Consider the following 18,826-nt stretch of genomic DNA (forward strand, 5'->3'; position numbering starts at 1 on the left):
TAACGGATCCAAATTCGGTACACTGGAGTCTCAGGAGCATCCCTGCAGCTAGTCTGCGCGACAGCAGCTTGCGCGGTGAGGCAATAAGGGTGGATATAAGCGGCACCGCCCCCCGCGCCCGGTGGGAAAGTGGGTGGGGCCTCTGCCATCCTCCTCTGGGGCCTCCCGGGGCGGGGCGGGGCAACGGCTGAGGCTTTTCCCTCTGGCGTGGCCCTGGCAGTGCAGGTTTCTGATTGGTGTCTCTTGAACCGGAAGCAGTTATCGGCGCTCGGAAGCAACGGCGGGACGCGGGACCCCACAGGCACTGCGACTACAGAATGGCCGGCGGCGGCGGGAAACGCAGAGCCGGCGGGGAGGGGCAGCAGGTACCGCCACAGTGGGTGTGTGAGCTCTACCGAGCTCTCTGGGTAATAGCTAGGGCACCAAGGGGCAGCACATTGCATTTATCCAGTGGTCATTGAGTGGTTGCTGTGTGCCTGGGAACGACTGTCTGCCCCTGGCTGCTATTTCCCGCTCTGCTGGGGTTTGGACCAGAGAAGTAGTCCTTTCTCCTCTTGTGCGCTCCTCCCGGTGCTGCGGTTCCTGGGGGAAGCCGCGTAAGACAACCAGTGGTTCAGTCGTTCAGTCAGCAACATGTTGATTGGAAACTGATTATATGCCAGGCTCTGCCCGGGCGCCGCGGTTTCAGGATGAATCATGCTGCCACTGCCCCCATGTATGGCCCCCAACTTGGCACAAATGAACATTTTACTTTAACTTTTTTTGTTGTTTGGTATTGTAACGCTGCTGCGTGGAAAGTGCTGGGGAAACATTGAAGGAGGATCTGAGTCCCAGGAGGTTGTTAAGGAAATCTTTTAGGGCAACTTAAGCTGGAAATGGCTTTTTAAGGCAGAGAGAGAAAAAAGGGATGAGAAATAAAAGAGAAATAAGTGTAGAGGATGTTTGGGCACAGCGGAATTTTGCCTGACTGGAGTCTGGTAGATGGGAAAGAGGGACCTGATTATAAAGGCACTAATGGGGGCGGGGCATAAATTAAATGCAAATTCTCATCCTGTTCTACGATTTCAGAAGTTCCTTACTGCTGTAGCAATTAGGAGACTCAGGCAGGAAAGAAATGTCATTGTGATAAGGAAAGTTTTCAGAAAAATGACTCCCTCTGGATTATAAACTGGATAAAGCAGGACAGTGTTCGCTTAATTGTTAGAGGGCCTGAGCATTATTTATATTGGGTCATGCTTTCTAGGAACACAGGGGTAAAGGATGAGTGTAGCCAATGAAGACGACAGCTGCACTAAATTCTAGTTATTGGGGATTTGAGGTTACTAAATTAGTGTGTGAGGTAAGACAAAGCTGAAAAAATCTTTATCTCCCATTGAAGGTGCTATAAACTGCTTTGAGTGATAGTATTAGAAATAAAACAAAGATGAAAATGAATTTATAGAGACCATAATTAACAGTAATAGCTAGTATTTATTATCTGCTACAACTACTGTGTATTTTCACAAACAGCTTATTCCTCCTAACAAACCTGTGATATAGGTATTACATGCCCTTTTTGTAGATAAGAAAATAAGGCACAGGTTAAATGACTTCCCTAAGGTGACAGAGCTGGAAAGCAGAAGAGTCCAGAGTCAACCCAGGCAACCTAACCATTAGGCAAAACTGTCTTTCAGCAAGGTAGATTAGGGCTTTTCTTTCTAACATCTTAAGTTTGAGCCAGTCTTTGAAAGCATAACCAAAGACTGCTGTGAAAACATAAGGGAGGATAGGTCAGGACTTGATATGTTCCTTATTTATTTATTTATTTATTTATTTATTAAGTGAGAGAGAGACAGAGCTTGAGCAAGGGAGGAGCAGAGGGAGAAGCAGACACAGAATCTGAAGCAGGCTCCAGGTTCTGAGCTGTCAGCACAAAGACCAGGCAGGGCTTGAACTCATGAACTGCCAGATCATGACCTGAGCCAGAGTCCAACGCTTAACTGACTGAGCCACCTAGGTGCCCATATGTTCTTACTCTTTTGTATGTAATTGGAGAAGCAGCATAAAGTGGATGAATCTGTGCTCTGGAGCCAGCTGATCTGGGTTTAACCGTTCTACTTTCAGTTAGGGATGTAAGGGAAGTTACTTCATTTTTCTCATTTGTAAAATGTGGATAATAGTATCTAGCTCATAAGGCAATTGTGAGGATTGAATGAGTTACTTTATAGAAAGTGCTTAGAACAGTGACTTGGCACATGGTAAGTGCATGATAAGTTTCGTTTATTATTTATTATTTTTACTGTTATCTTTACTATTATTATCAACATTCATTTCTGCATCCATATTTCTTTTTTAACGTATTTAAATGTTTATTTATGTAGAGATATAGCAAGCAGGGGAGGGGCAGAGAGAGGAGGAGAGATTCCCAAGCAGGCTCCACACTGTCAGCATGGAGCCCGATGTGGGGCCCGAACTCAGGAACTGCAAGACCATGACCCAAGCCAAAATCAAGAGTCAAACATTCAACCAACTGGGCCACCCAGGCACCCCTTCTTTTCTTTTTTAATGTTTACTCGTTAAAAAAAAATTTTGCTTTTGAGAGAGCATGCACTTGCGGGGGAGGGGCAGAGAAAAGGAGACAGAGTTCCAAGCAGGCTACACGCTGACCAGTGCAGAGCCCAGTGTGGAGCTCCAGCTCATGAACCATGAGATCATGACCTAAGCCGAGATCAAGAGTCAGACAGACTCTTAATCGACTGAGTCACCCAGGCACCCCTAAACGTTTATTCATTTTTGAGAGAGTGCAGGAGCAAGGGAGGAGCCGACAGGGGGGACAAAGGATCCAAATCGAGCTCTGCACTGACAGCAGAGAGGCCAAGTGTGGGGTTAGAACTCATGAACCATGAGATAATGACCTGAGCTGAAATCAGATGCTTAACCAGCTGAGCCACCCAGGTGCTCCTTGATGCATATTTCAATAGCCTTTTTCTTCAATTTAAATTGTTTTATGACCGGGGCCCCTGGGTGGCTCAGTCGGTTAAGCATCCGACTTCGGCTCAGGTCATGATCTCGCGGTCCGTGAGTTCGAGCCCCACATCAGGCTCTGTGCTGACAGCTCAGAGCCTGTTGCAGATTCTGTGTCTCCCTCTCTCTCTGACTCTCCCCCGTTCATGCTGTCTCTCCCTGTCTCAAAAATAAATAAACGTTAAAAAAAAATTATTTGTCAATGCATGATCCTCTTTACCTTATTTAATAATAATATAAAAAATATCTGTGAACCCTTTGCCCTACCCAAGAACTAAAACACAATAGCTATACTTGTGTTCATCATCTATCTTTTCTGCCTGGCTTCCTGTCACCCCTATTTATGTAGCTACCATCCTCAATTTTATGTTTTGTCTTGCCTTCTTTTTATAGCTTTATCTCAAACGTATTTATTGTTTTTGAGTGTCATAAAAAGGCTATCATGCTGCATATAAACTTCAAGGACTTTTTTCTTTCATTCAACATTAAGACTGATCTATATTCTGTGTGACTATATTTTTCTTTTCACTAAGCAGAATATTCCACTGTTTGAAGTCCTATAACCTTACATCCTCATGTCAATAGGCATTTTCATTTGTTGCGTTTCCTACTCTTAGAAACAGCACTATCAAGAACTTTTTTTTAAATGTTTATTTTGAGAGAGCAAGTACGTGTCTGTGCATGAGCAGGGGAGGGGGAGGGGGAGAGAGAGAGAGAGAGAGAGAGAGAAAGAGAGAAAGAGAGAATGAGAATTCCAAGCAGGCTGCACGCAGCCCCATCAGGACTGGAACTCACAAACTGTAAGATCATGACCTGAGTTGAAATCAAGAGTTGGACACGTAACCGACTGAGCCGGCCCAAGAACATTCTTGTGTGTGTCAACTGATTCATAAATAAATTTTATAGACTTTGATACATAAAGTAACATCAATAAACTTGAGCCTACTGGGAAAATAAAATCTGAGAAATGTCTAGGTTAGAATTTCTCAGCCTTGCACTATGAACATTTTGAACCTGGTAAGTGTTTGTTAAGGGAGCTGACCCTGTGCATTGTAGAATGCTTAACGGCATCCCTGGCCTCTATTCCACTGAATGTCAGTGGCACCCTATCCTAAATTTATGACTAAGTGTGTCCCCTGGGAGGCAAAATCGCTCCTAATTGAAAAGCACTGATACAGGTGGAAAGGAAGAATAAAAAGAAACTTAATCCAAAAAGAAAGGATCGAGGTTCCTAGAAAGAAAAAAACTGCTACTGAGAAAACTAAAGATACGTAACCTTCAACTAAGCATAACCTCCAACTAACCATAACCTTTATGGAAATTCATCAAGTAGACATTATAAAACCTACCATACTTACATAATGACCATATTGCAGGGATATTAAAAGATGAGTGTCATAACTTAGTCCTGGTATTAAAGACCTTTTTCTGAAATGTTTTAACTAGTAAATCCCCTTTTATCTAATTATTTCTGCAGTTGGCTTCCGGTGTGATCACTGAATCTACTTAAAGGGCATGATGACCTATTTACCCAAAGAAGGCAAAACCTTCCTATTCCTTATTCCCCTTCCTATTCTTTACCTTTTATACTTTTTTTTTTAATTTTCTGTATTTCCATTATCTTAGAGAAATATACTTAAAGACTTACTGTGTGTATCCTTCTTGACCGCTGTATATTATAAACTGTTTTCCTTTTTTCTTTGCCCAAAAGAATCTCTAGATTTTATTCAGAAATACCATTTGTAGAGTTTTAAGGAAAATGTGTATCTCAGAGTTGGGTGAACAGAAATGAGCAATATTGTTATGCAAGGAAAGCTGCCAAAATTACTTTTGGAGAAACAAAGTTTTGTATACTGACTTTCAGTGTGAAAACACAGTTGATGTGAAGAAGAGTAAATCCTGTGAAGCTGATGTCTCCAGTGACCTTCGACAAGAAGTAGAAAATCATTATAAGCTTTCTCTGCCTGAAGATTTCTATCACTTCTGGAAGTTCTGTGAAGAGCTTGATCCTGAAAAGCCAGCTGGTGAGTTGCTCCAGAATCATTCTGCTTCTCCGAGTGGAAAAGACAGTAGGAAACTGGAGCAAGGATATAAACAGTTCATAGAAAAGGAACTTTTTCAAAGATATTTCTAAGAGAAATAGAAAAATAATGCTATAATATGTGACTATCCCCTGTTATACTGGCAAAGGTAAACAATTTCACAACATGCTTTGATGAGGGTTTAAAGGAAAACAAGTACTTTGATTTGTTGCAGGAGTTTTAGTATGACTTAGCAGTTCTAGGAACTTGGCGGCTAGATGTACTAAAAATGTTCATTTCAATCAAATTTATTGAAACAAAAGTGGGAAATGGCTTAAACAGTAACACATCTATCGATGGATATTCATAGTTTTAAAAGAACAAGGTAGATTTTATATAATAAAGTATTGTGCCTAAAATATGTCAAGTGAAAAAAAAAATGTGTAGAGTATGCTACCATTTGTATTTTTTTTTTTTTTAAGTTTATGTTGAGAGAGCACGAGCAGGGAAAGGGCAGAGAGAGAGGGGGAATTCCAAGCGGGCTCCACACAGCCAGCACAGAGCCAGACACGGGGCTCAAACTCACAAATTGTGAGATCATGACGTGATATCATGATCAACAGTCGGACGCTTAACCTATTGAGCCACCCAGGTGACCACCCCCATCCCGTTCATATATATTTTTTAGAAGTCAAGGACACATGTATTCCTACGTACTTTCTCTGTGCTTATGTACTGTCTGTGAAAGAATGCACAAAAAACTGGTAATCGTGACAGAGTTACTTTTCACCATTTTGTGCTGTTTACATGTTTTAACAGGTGGGAGAGAAGCACTCCCGTATACTACTGATGGAAATGTGTATTGGTAGATAACAATTTTGGCAATATAGCAAAACACTTAAAGTGTGCAGCAACTTTTCTAAAAATATGATTGTACAACGTGTATTAGCAAAGATGTTCACTGAAGCATTGTTTAGAGGAGTAAAAAAAATTAGAAATGGTTAATGTCTCAATAATGGAATATCATACAGCTATTAAAGATTAGGAAAAAATTTTTGATAGCATGGAAAAATATTCAGAAAGTTTGAGGACAGAATGGAAAACAACCATTATAAAACAGCATGATTGTCTTTAAAATATCTATATGTTCATAGAAGGAGGAAAACCTTGTTATTGTATATCAGACTATTAACCTTGTTATAACTGGCTAATAAGATGGATGACTTTAGTTTTTTGTTACTTTAAAAATTAGCGTAGGGACACCTGGGTGGCTCAGTTGGTTAAGTGTCCCATTCTTGATTTCAGCTTAGGTCATGATCTTGCAGTTTGAGTTCGAGCCCCGCATTGGACTCTGAGCTGTCAGCATGGAACCTGCTTGGGATTCTGTCTCTCTCTCCATCTCTTTCTCTCTGCCCCTCCTCTTCCCCTCTCAAAATAAATAAACTTAAAAAAAAATCAGTGTATGCTACCCTAAGTTCCAAATAAGCTGAACTATTTTTCCCCTGAATAAACTGTTTCTATGCCTTTATTTGTATTGTCACCTCTTCCAAGAATTTTCTTCCTCTCTCAATCCCCATCTCCTTACATATCCAGGTCCTGCCTGGAGTGCTTATTCTCTCGTAAAGAAGCAACAAGGACCCATCTGATACAAAAAGATATGTTTGACATGCACACTGACTGGTTTTATTTAGCATTCTCCCTTTGTGATCTGTGGTTGGAGAAGAGATGCAATCATCCAGAATTAGGGTTGGCCAAAGGCAAGGGAATTGAGAGTGATAGTTGGCTGAGGTGTAGGAGGAAGGGAAAGGAAATGTTTTCATTAACTATATTTTTTATTAAGTAAATTATTTACCCTCCATGCACATTCACTTACTGTCCATCTTATTTCTTCCTTAATATGGGTGTGCTACAAACATTTGAGGCTAATAACAACATAGTAATGAGACAATGTAAGTACTTGAAGCTCTAATATGCCCATGAGAATACAAAACAGTCTGGCTTTGTCTAAAATAAGAGACAGCAGAAATGTTTGAAATGTAATCAGTTGTAAATTTAAGAGAGAATCTTAAATGTGAGTGCCACATTTTCATTGCTCTGATTTTTCATTATGTATGTCTTCAAATGTAACTAAAGCTCTTTGATTTTAGAAGCTTTTTTTTTTTTTAAGAAAATTTCTTAGAAATAGTTTATGAATGAAAGGCCTTTCCTGTCTGCCTTCAGAAAGTTATTGTCTCAATAAACTTACTTTATAGATTCACTTTCCACAAGCCTTGGACTTCGATTAGTGGGTCCTTATGATATCCTTGCCGGAAAACATAAAATGAAGAAAAAGTCAGCAAACCTGAATTTTAACCTTCACTGGAGATTTTACTATGATCCTCCTGAGTTCCAGACCATTATTATTGGAGATAATAAAACTCAGTTCCACATGGGGTATTTCAGGTAAAGGATCTTTTCTTCTGTAAAATACAGCTACTGGGTTGTATACATAGTATAAGAATATAAGTAGACATTCACTGGACTCAAGGTGAAGGGCATGTTTTCCTCTTTTTGGTGGATACATAGGCATTTAATGTTCTTGGTAATATCATTGTAGCCTACCCTAAGATGAGTGAATTCTTCAGGGTTGAACCTCACTGGTTTTTCCTTTGTGGTTATAAACTTTTTTACCTTTTGGGTTCAGAAACACTCTTGTGGCCCAAGAAAGTTAATTTAGAGCAGCTGCCATGGCTTAAATTAGCCCTGTGCTTCCAGGGGCCATAGAAATAAGAATGTGCTATGGAGTCAGACTGGTTCTATTATCTGAGTGACCATGTGCCAGCCACCTTTAATGATTGTGATTTTCTATGACTCAGTTTCTGTTTACCCAGTTTCCTCTAGTAAGATGAGGATAATAATTGTACATACTTAATGGGATGTTAACAGGATTAAATGGATATGCAAAATGCTTAGACTATTAAGAAATAGAAGTACCTTGAGGGAGAAAAAAATACCTTGGCCACTTCTATCAGTAGAGATGCTGTTTGAAGATCGACTGTGGGATAATACAGGAAGTAGAGGAAACCTGCCTAGTGAGAAGTGTGGTACTGTAGAATGCACAAAGGGCTGGGAATTGGGTTACATAGATGCTGCTTCTGGCTTTGCCATTAATTTACTAGGACCTTGGCTGAGTCACTTCACTGCTGTGTATTGGTATCCTTTATTGTAAAGTAAAATGATTTGATTATATATATGAATTGTATCTCTTTCCTTCTCATGTTTTGTAATTCTGCTTGTCCTGTTTCTTTTTGTTTCTCTACCTTTTTTCACAGACTATAAAACTAAGGTAGAGAGGATTGTGTGTAATTTCCCCTACTTTTGACAGGCAGGCCTTATTCCCCCTTTCTTTGTATTTAGATATAAAAGTAACTAGGTCCTAAGAATTTTAATTTTAGATCTGTTATATAAGCAAGATTTATTGGAGATATTCCTAAGAAACTTAGAGCTTAAATGTGGCAAATTTGTCCCAATTTCTTAAAGACCTGCAGACATAAATTGTCTATAGGTCTAAAATTCTATTTGCCTGATAAATGATGGGCAACTAAATTTTTAATATCTTTTGCTTACACAGGGATTCTCCTGATGAACTTCCTGTATATGTTGGTACAAATGAAGCAAAGAAAAACTGCATAATTGTTCAAAGTGGAGATAATGTGTTTGCTGCGGTCAAGTAAGAAAATTTTTTAATCCTTCTCCTATTTATAATACTTGTTTATACTTTTTGTACTGTCTCAGTCCATCACTGAGGCACATTGAGGTAACTACAAAATTTTAGATTTCAAGAGGTCACTTCCATGATGTTTGCAGATATTCTTATCCACACTTTTTTTTTTTTTTTTTTTTTTTTTTTTTTTATGTTTATTTTTGAGAGACAGAGTGTGAGCAGTGGAGGGGCAGAGAGTGGGAGACACAGAATCCCAAGCAGGCTTCAGGCTCTGAGCTGTCAGCACAGAGTCCAATGTGGGGCTTAAACCCACGAACCATGAGATCACGACCTGAGCCGAAGTCAGACATGTATCCACACTTCTATTTGGCTACTTTTCACCAAAAAAGTACCCATCTTATAAAACAAATTACTTTAAGAAAAATATTATCTAATCTTGACTTCATTAGTCCCATGGCAAAATCAAAAGATTTTTAGGCATTTTATTTTAAACACCATCACTAAGAGTCCATTAAAAGAACCCATTGTGTACAGTTCAAAGATTTAATACAGTAAAAGCAGGTGCTCATAAATTGCTGACTCACTATATTGTACACCTGAAACTAATATAACACCATACGTTAACTATACTGGAATTAAAAGAAAGTCGGGCGCTCATAAAATTTTTGGAAGGGCCAGTGGAGCCTCCAGACGTGCCAGTTGTGTGGCAGAGCTGGCTCGGCAGTGGAGTTTATAGCTGTGCCGCTGTTGGGGAGCGGTCAAGAACTGCTGCCACAGGTCGTTCTCGTCAGTCACTGTCTGTGATTGAACCTGTGGGAGTAAAAGGGCTGCCCTGCCTCCGCCTCTCAGCCCAGATAGAAGCTGAAGACCAGGCACCGACATCTCAGCTGTAGCTGCTCCTGAATAGTCTGATGCCTCTAACGAGTCACTGCTGGAAACAGACGCACAGCCTCCACCTGGTATCTGTTCTGCCTTTCATATTTCAAGGAATTGTATCTGTTTGAGAGGAGCTAGGCCTCCTGTGGAGCCCGAGCTGAAGAGTAGTGTGGGAAATGTAGCAAGCTGTTGTGGGAAAGGGGCTTTGAATGGAGCTGCGTGAGCCAGTCCATATACTGTGCCAGCCACAGACTCGATTTGAAGCTGTCTGGCAGCAGCTGTGCAGTTTACATTGTAATAAAATGAAGAAAGCAATCTTTGTCACCTTCCATATAAATAGGTCATGTTTTGTGTGACCTCTTTTCATACCCTACTTGAAAAGACTTCTATTCCCTGTGACTCAGTAGTGCAAATTTCCAGTAAACAATTCAAACTAAGTCAACAGGTGCCCTCTCTAGACTGCTGCGTGCATACTGGTATATCTGAAAGAGCAACTATATGGTGGATGTCAGAAAAAAGCTGTTTGTCTTTCTGATACCTCCCAGTTTTTTCCACAGTGTTTCTTGTTGTTTACAATTTATATATTCTTTTAAACTCTTCAGATTATTCAATTTAAATTGGTGGTATCTTTATTAGAAACTGTAGCCATTTACTTATTACCTGTCTCTTGCATTAACATACAAGTTCCATGAGGGTGGAGGCTTTTCCTTATGCACAGTACCTGCCCCACCGTAGATGCTGCATAAATAATTTATTCATTCTACAAATAATTCGGCATGCAAAAATGCAGGACTTTTCATTAGTCTTAGTAAAAATCTTTTTTTAAAGTCTGTTTATTTTGAGAGATGGTGTGAATGGGGTAGGGGCAGAGAGAGAGGGAGAGAAAGAGTCCCAAGCAGGCTCTGTGCTGTCAGCACACATCCTAATGCGGGGCTCGGACTCACAAATTATGAGAGCAAGACCTGAGCCAAAATCAAGAGTTGGACATTAACCAACTGAGCCCTCCAGGTGCCCCATCACCTAAAATTCTTTTTTAAAAAAGAAAGATACAGTGGTAAAATAATCCAAGACTGTTCTGGTTTTTGTGGGGTTTTTTGTTTTTTGTTTTGTTTTGTTTTGTTTTAGCTTATTGGAGAACACCAAAAAGGAAACAAAAATTGGTGACAATTGTATAATTTAGGTGAAGACCAGGAACTCTTTGAGTACCTAATGTTATGTCACACAAAGAATGTTTTCTACCTTCAATAATTTATCTCAGTTTAGAAGTAAAAGGTTAGAATACTTTTCAGGTATTATAACTGTTTTAGTTTTTTGGCACCTTCCTTTACTTAAATCAACTAATCAATCAGTGCACTTAGTTTATTTCTTTATCAGCCTGAGTAAGATCTTTTTAAGGAAGACTATTTGTAATAAACATTATTTTTATGCTCAGGGAAACTAGTTCTCTTTGTGCAGAATTTAATACCAAAGAGATGCAAATTCAGCCACCAAACATTAGTAAAGATTAAAGAATTTTAATACTGGGGTGCCTGGGTGGCTCAGTTGGTTAAGCGACTGACTCTTGATCTTGGCTCAGATCATGATCTCACTGTTCATGAGTTGGAGCCCCAAACTGGGCTTTGTGCAGACAGCAAGGAGCCTGCTTGAGATTCTCTCTCTCCCTCTCTCTGCCCCTGCCCTCCATGCATGTGCTCTCTCCTCTCTCTCTGTCTCTCTCTGTCTCTCTCTGTCTCTCTCAAACTTAAAAAAAAGAATGATTTTTTTCTCTCTCTCTCTCTTTTTTGTTTTCCTCTAAAATAATTATAGCAATAGTTTTGACCTCAAAGACCTCCTGCAAGGTTTCAGGGACCCCATAGTGTCCTCAGACCATTCTTTGATAACTGCTAGTTAATGGTTTTAAACCTGACTGCATATCAGGACCTCATGAGTTATGGTTAAGAGTACTTCACCTTAAGCTCTGTAGGTCTTACTTCTAGAGATGCCACTTCAGTACATCTCAAATAACATTCAGGAAATTTTTTTTAACTTTTTTTTTTTTTAAGTTTATGTATTTGAGAGAGACAGAGACAGTGTAGGGGGGTGGGGAGCAGAAAGAGAGGGAGAGAAAAAGAATCCCAAGCAGATTCCACACTGTCAGCATGGAGCCCGATGTGGGGCTCAAACCCAGGAAACTGTGGGATCATATCTTGAGCCAGAACCAAGAGTTGGACGCACAACGAACTAAGCTACCCAGGCACTCCAGGAATATTTTTTTTTAAACATGTTATAAGTAACATGTTTTTTTATACATGTTATAAGTATATCTAAATGTAATCTGTAATTATACTTCTGTAATTTTAATTAAGTGTAAATGGGCATTAGAAATGAATGAACATTCATTTGATGAATGCTTACTTTGTGCAGGCACAAATACTATGTAAAACATTTGGTACTTAGTAAAAGAATAAATGTGGCCAATAGATCATGGGTCAACTTGTTAAATAATCTTTTTTCTTCTTGCCTGCTGCCCCCATGGTCTCTGCCACCCTGCCTTTCTATACAGGGTCATATGGATTTGTTACTGTAGGCAATGATTTTTCAAACACTAGCTCCAAGTACTTTTAACCCTTAACCCAGGAGGTTCTGATGTATATTCAGGTTTGAACCTGAAAAGCAGTTATCAAACAGTGGTATGTAGACTCCCAGGGGTGCCTGACGCTTTTTTAGGAGGACTCTGAGGTCAAAACTATTTGTGATAATACGTAATTTTTGCATCAGTGGCACAAAGGTAATGGTGGGTAATACTGATGATACCTTGACAGGAATCAAGGTAATGACACCAGATTTACAGTTGTCATTCACAGCAGTAATATAATGCGAATGTCATCTAAGAATGTCAGTGATGAAGCAGTAAAGATATTAGATCTCTACCATCGAGTACACAATCTGTTTAACATTTTGTGTAATGTGATGGGAAGCACGTGGAAAGCACTTCTGCATCCTCAAATGTTAACGTTTATCTCCAGGAAAACGGTCTTAAGAGATACAGTTGGGAGCTGAACTTTTCTCGTTTATTTGAGAGAGTGACTGACAAAGTCTGGATAGTCTGACGTGGGTATTTGGCAGACATTTTCTCAAATGAGCCAAAGAAAACAACTGACTGTATTTGTTGTCAGTGATAAAATTTGAGATTTCAAAAGCAAAAATTAGAATTAAGGAAGCTCGTAACCACCGTTGTGAGCTTAATTGCTTCTCACTACCTGAAGACTTTTTAGTGAGATGGTGGTAATATTAATGAACGTGATTTTTTTCACATTGTGATGTAATGGAGAGAATTTTTAATTTTTTTAAATTTTAATTCCAGTGTAGTTAACATACAGCGTTATATTAGTTTCAGGTGTACAACAGTGATTTGGCAATTCCATATATTACTCAGTTTCATCAAGATAAGTATATTCTTAATCCCCTTCGCATATTCCCCTCCTCCCCCACACCTCCCCTGCAGTGACCATCTGTTTATTCTCTATAGTTGAGTCTGGAGGTTTTTTTGGCTTCCCCCTCCCCGCTTTGTTCATTTGTTTCTTAAATTCCACATATGAGTGGAATCATATGGTATTTATCTTTCTTTGCCTGGCTTATTTCGCTTAGCATTATACCCACTAGATCCATCCATGTTGTTGTTATAAATGGTAGGATTTCATTCTTTTTTATGGCCAAATAGTATTTTATTATATATATGTATACACATACACACACACACACACACACACACACACACACACACCACATCTTTATTCATCTATCAGTGGAGACTTGGGCTGGTTCCATAATTTGGCTGTTGTAAATAATGCTGCAACAAACATATGGGTGCATATATCCCTTCAAATTAGTATTCTTTGGGTAAATACCAAGCAGTGCAATTACTGGATCATGTGGTAATTCTATTTTTAATTTTTTTGAGGAACCTCCATACTGTTTTCCACAGTGGCCACACCAGTTTGCATACCCACCAACAGTGCATGAGAGTTCTTGTTTATCCACATCCTCACCAACACTGTTTCTTGTATTATTTTAGCCATTCTGTGCAGCGTGCAGCAATATCTCATTGTAGGTTTTTAAAAATTATTTAAGTATTCTCTACACCCGACATGGGGCTCAAACTCAAGACCCTGCCATCAGGAGTTACATGCCCTTTCGAATGAGCCAGCCAGGCACCCTTCCTTGTAGTTTTGATTTGTATTTCCCTGACGGCGAGTGATGTTGAGCATCTTTTCATGTGTCTGTTGGTCATCTCTGTGTCTTCCTTGGGGAAAGGTCTGTTCATGTCTTCTGCCTATTTTTTAATTGGATTATTTGTGTTTTCGGTGTTGAGTTCTATAAGTTCTTTATGTATTTTGGATACCAACCCTGTATCGGATATGTCATTTGCAAATACCTTCTCTCATTCTGTAGGTTGTCTTTTAGTTTTGTTGGTTGTTTCTTTTGCTGTGCTGAAGCTTTTTATTTTGATGGAGTTCCAATAGTTCATTTTTGCTTTTGTTCCCCCTTGTCCTCAGAAGACCTCTCGAAAGCTGCTGTTATAGCTGATGTCTGAAAAATTACTGCCTGTCCTGTTTTCTAGGAATTTTATGGTTCAGGGTCTCATGTTTGGGTCCTTAAGCCATTTTGAGTTTATTTTTGTATATGGCCTAAGAAAATGGTCCAGTATCATTCTTTTGCATGTAAAAGAATTTGTTGGGAGACTGTCTTTTTCCCACTGCATATTTTTGCTTCCTTTGTTGAAGATAATTGACCACATAATTGGTTTATTTCTGGGATTTCGGTTCTGTTCCATTGATTTTTGTCTGTTTTTGTGCCAGTACTGTGCTGTTTTGATCACTACAGCTTTGTAATACAACTTGAAATTTGGAATTGGGATACCTCCAGCCTCGTTTTTCTTTTTCAAGATCGCTTTGGCTATTTATGGTATTTTGTGGTTATATACAAATTTTAGGATTGTTCTAATTCTGTGAAAAACACTGTTCATATTTTGATAGGGATTGCATTAAATCTGTAGATTGCTTTGGGTAGTATGGACATTTTAACAATATTTGTTCTTACAATCCATGAGCATAGAATATCTTTCCATTTGTTTGTGTCGTCTTCAATTTCTGTAATGGAGAGAATTTGATAAAATGAAAAATTTCAATATTTGTAAGATCTGCATAACTTAGTGAACCAGTATTTTGCAAAGACCACTGAAGGATTCATTCAGGGTTCAAGGTATCCCATTGGATTTAACGTAACAGAGTACAAATGTTTACGGTGATTGTTTCTGTTTGCATATTGCAACTTTAGGCATCACAAAGCAAAGTATTGGAGAGTAGGTTTGAAGCTGAGAGACCAAAGCCTAATAAACTGATATAGAAATAGTCATAATAATGTGATTAAGTATGAGAAGACAGATAGTAAGTACCTTAAGTAGTGGTGGAAGTCTTCATCGAGAGGATATTTTACCTAGACCTTGATGAATGCATAAGAACTTACTACAAAGAACAGGAAGAAGAGTGTTCTAGGCAAGGGGACAGTATGTGCATGGAAGTATGAAAGCAAGTGGCACAGAGTACTTGAAGGCCTGTATGCCCATATGCCAGACAGGGTAGGGAAGGCTATAAAGATTGATTTACCTAGAACTGACATGATCAGTTTGCTTATAATGGTTAATGTAAATACATTCTCTTGATACACAGCTGGTTAAGATTGAAGGTAACATTAGGTGTAATATGTGTGCTGTAATCAGAAGACAATGATTTTGGTGGTCTTGGCTTCTCTGCACTTCAGTCCACTCATACTAATTCTATGAATTTAGGTAAGTTGATTATCCTATGTGCTTGTTTCCTTATTTGTAAAATGGGGATAAGAATACTCTAAATGTTCCAAACTCTTTACAGCCATAGCAAACTGTCAGATGTTAGTAGTAAACAGAAGGAAGTTTCCTTCTGAGAGTCTGGAGGTAGCTATAGAGGAAGGGGGTTGAGTTGTGTGTCCAGCTGAGTGCTGCTTCCTGCTGCATTTTACCCTGAATCTTCTGCTCTGCTGGCAAAATCTTAACCTGCTTATGATAAAATGTAACTATTTCCCTAACTGGCATTGATGTATGATATTTTTCACATACTTTAAAATTATTTTGAATTGTGCTTTTGTATAAGCTTATAAAATAGCTTTTATTTCCTTTTACATTTTCTAAATTTATCTTAACACAAATTTGTAGATAACAGTTTGAAAAAGTCTGCTGATCCTAAGTATTGCAAGTATCTTCTGGCTCCTTTTAAAAAATCCTTTTTGGTATCCATATACTATTTTCTTGTGTCCTACCACACTTCTCCAAGGCAGTATGCTGTATGTTATTATCAATAAAACGGCTTAAATTTGGTTTAATCTCACCTTTTAATGTATTTATTTATTTTTAATGTTTTTATTTATTTTTGAGAGAGAGAGCGCGCGCAAGCGAGCATGAGCAGGGGAGGAGCAGAGAGAGAGAGGGAGACACAGAATCCGAAGCAGGCTCCAAGCTCTGAGCTGTCAGCACAGAGCCTGACGCAGGGCTCGAACTCACGAACCATGAGATCATGACCTGAGCTGTAGTCTGACGCTTAACCGACTGAGCCACCCCGGCCCCCCTAATCTCAATTTTTTAAATACCTCATATCTTTTTTTAAATGTATATTTATTTATTGTTGAGAGAGAGCACAAGCAGGGGAAGGGGGGAGAGAGAGAGAGAGCAAGAGAGAGAGAGACAGACAGACAGACTGACTCAAGCAGTGATGCGGGACTCAGACTCCCAAACTGTGAGATCATGACCTGAGCTGAAATTGAGAATCAGACACTTAACCGACTGAGCCACCCAGGCACCCTAGTCTTTTATCTTTATTATAGAGACAATACATTATAGAGACAATGCAGACTTGAATCATGCTTGCTGTTTCTGTGACTGGTAGCTTTTTATTAATAATTGTTTTTCTCTTGAAGAAATCTATTAGACATTTGAGAGAACTGTTGGTAATCTGCAGTCTTTTTCTTGCATGGAACTGGATGTCTCTAACATACTCCCTTAACTTCCCAAGATCTGTATACTTAGTACAGTGGCCTGAATAATAATGAGGGCTTTTACTTCTTTTTCAGATTATTTCTGATGAAAAAACTTAAGGAAGTAACAGATAAAAAGAAAACTAGTCTCTTGAAAAACATAGATGAAAAACTCACAGAAGCAGCCAGAGAACTGGGGTACTCACTGGAACAGAGAACCATGAAGATGAAACAGAGAGATAAGAAAGTATGGTTTAAATCTGTCAGTCTCAGACTGTTTTGCTTTGTAATAGAGATTTTCCTGTCCTGATTCCTTCCCACCTGCACATTAGCCTTCTCTTCTCCTGCCCCACCCTAAGAAGAGCTGGATACCTCCTCAGGGGCTCCTGTGGGGCTGCCCTGTCTGGGTCATTAGAGAGAGGACAGCCCATGAGCAGGGCTGCTTGGGTGGTTCTCAGAAGTTGTTTCCCAGGATGGGCTAGTGCTGCTCTGGTTACCAGCTCATGCCAGTACCTCTCATTCTTTTCATCTTGTTTTACCAGTTACTCATTTCATACAGTTGAGTGAAAGCAGCTTTGTGTACTGTGTTTACTTAAATTTCTTTAATAGCTAATGGCGGTTGCTTTAGTACAAGGTGTTTCTGGGGAGTAGTTTTGTAAAGGTCTGCCTTAGAGTGGTTTAGTTAAGGGTTCAAAGGTACTTCCTTTTGAGAGACAATGTGTATTAAGATTTGTTCATTTTCTGCAGCAAATGTGTGTATAAGCAGTCCTATCTCCTTTTTCCTTACTGACCCCATTAGCATTTCCTTTTGCATCACTTCTAACACCTGCAGTGTGAGTGGAGTGTTTTGTAAATGGCAAAGATTTCTGGGTTTTGAATCCTTTTGGTTTTTCACTTAACAAATTTCAGAGTAAGTTAATGGACAAGATAGAAGAATTCTGCTTTGGGGTAAATGAGAATTCTGTAGGATTTTGTTCTTATAACCTCGGGTGAAGAAGGACATTTACCACTGTGGAATGAGGGCACCCCCGTCTCCCAGCATTATCTACCGTGGCCGGTTCATCTGAAAGTTCTAGGCCAAATTTAGTTCTAGTTATTTCTGGATAAACTAGTACTGGTAACTAAGTAGTTAAATGTATTTATTTGGTCATTGAAAATCTTCTGCAGCAGGGGTGATACTCAGATAAGTTACACTCACTAAACTGCAGTCTCAGCAATTCTTCCTTTAATCCTAGAGACCAGAAATAATTTCTAAAAATGTACATTTGAATGAAAGTCATTGCAATGGAGGTATTTTTAAATTACTTCAAGATGTTATGTTGCCATTTTCCCTTCCTAGTTTACATAGGGAGCCTCTCCTACCTGATGAGTAAAAGGAGCAGTAGTATTTTTTTTTTTAAGTTTATTTATTTATTTTGAGAGAGCAAGCGGGGCAGGGGCAGAGAGACGAGGAGTGGGGGTGAGAGAGAATCCCAAGCAGGCTCCCCACTGTCAGTGCAGAGCCCAGTGCCAGGCTCAGACTCACAAACTGTTAAGATCGTGACCTGAGCTGAAATCAAGAGTCGGACGCTTAACCCACTGAGCCACCCAGGCACTCCTTAAAATTTTTTAAGTTTATTCATTTTGAGAGAGAGTGAACAAGGGAGGGGCAGAGAGGGTGGGGGGAGAGATAGAATCCCAAGCTGGCTCTGCGCTATCAGAGAGGAGACTGATGGGGGCTTAAACTCACAAACTGTGAGATCATGACCTGAGCCCAAGCCAAGAGTCCCACGCCTAACTGAGTAAGCCATCCAGGCACCCCAGGAATGGTAGTATTTCTTGCCTTGTAATTATGTATTCCTAATCTGCTTGACTAAATACTGCATATTTGTGGACAGAAGAGCTTATAATAAATTCTTTCATCAGAGCCTTATTTTATTTTTCTACCATCAACTGTAATTTATTTCAAATGAGATTTAATTCTTCTCCATAACTATAAGATATAATTGGAGTTTAAATTTCATAGGTATGTTTGTCCTGGCTCCCTTCCCCATGAGGTTTCTTTTTAGTACATGTTTTTTCTTTCCATAACATTAGCTGGTAAAAACAGAACTTAAAAAACAACCATTATTTTATCCTCCCAAATACAATAGGTTGATGATTCTGCTTTTTGGTTCCTTGTCTATTAAAAAGAACTTCT

At 39.3% G+C, this 18,826-nt stretch overlaps 1 protein-coding gene across 1 annotated transcript in view; it reads left to right on the top strand.

The window, feature by feature from the left end:
• The first annotated feature begins 220 nt into the window (after positions 1 to 220).
• Positions 221 to 18,826, top strand: part of LOC102951477 (histone PARylation factor 1) — a 29,388-nt gene continuing 10,782 nt past the window's right edge. The window contains exons 1-5 of the mRNA XM_042983636.1: positions 221 to 365; positions 4,868 to 5,027; positions 7,277 to 7,466; positions 8,635 to 8,733; positions 16,744 to 16,894. Coding sequence (XP_042839570.1) covers positions 318 to 365; positions 4,868 to 5,027; positions 7,277 to 7,466; positions 8,635 to 8,733; positions 16,744 to 16,894 — 648 coding nt within the window. The 5' untranslated portion in view covers positions 221 to 317. The remainder of the gene's footprint in view (positions 366 to 4,867; positions 5,028 to 7,276; positions 7,467 to 8,634; positions 8,734 to 16,743; positions 16,895 to 18,826) is intronic.

The sequence above is a fragment of the Panthera tigris genome, chromosome B1, assembly GCF_018350195.1.
Source record: "Panthera tigris isolate Pti1 chromosome B1, P.tigris_Pti1_mat1.1, whole genome shotgun sequence".
Taxonomy (NCBI): domain Eukaryota; kingdom Metazoa; phylum Chordata; class Mammalia; order Carnivora; family Felidae; genus Panthera; species Panthera tigris.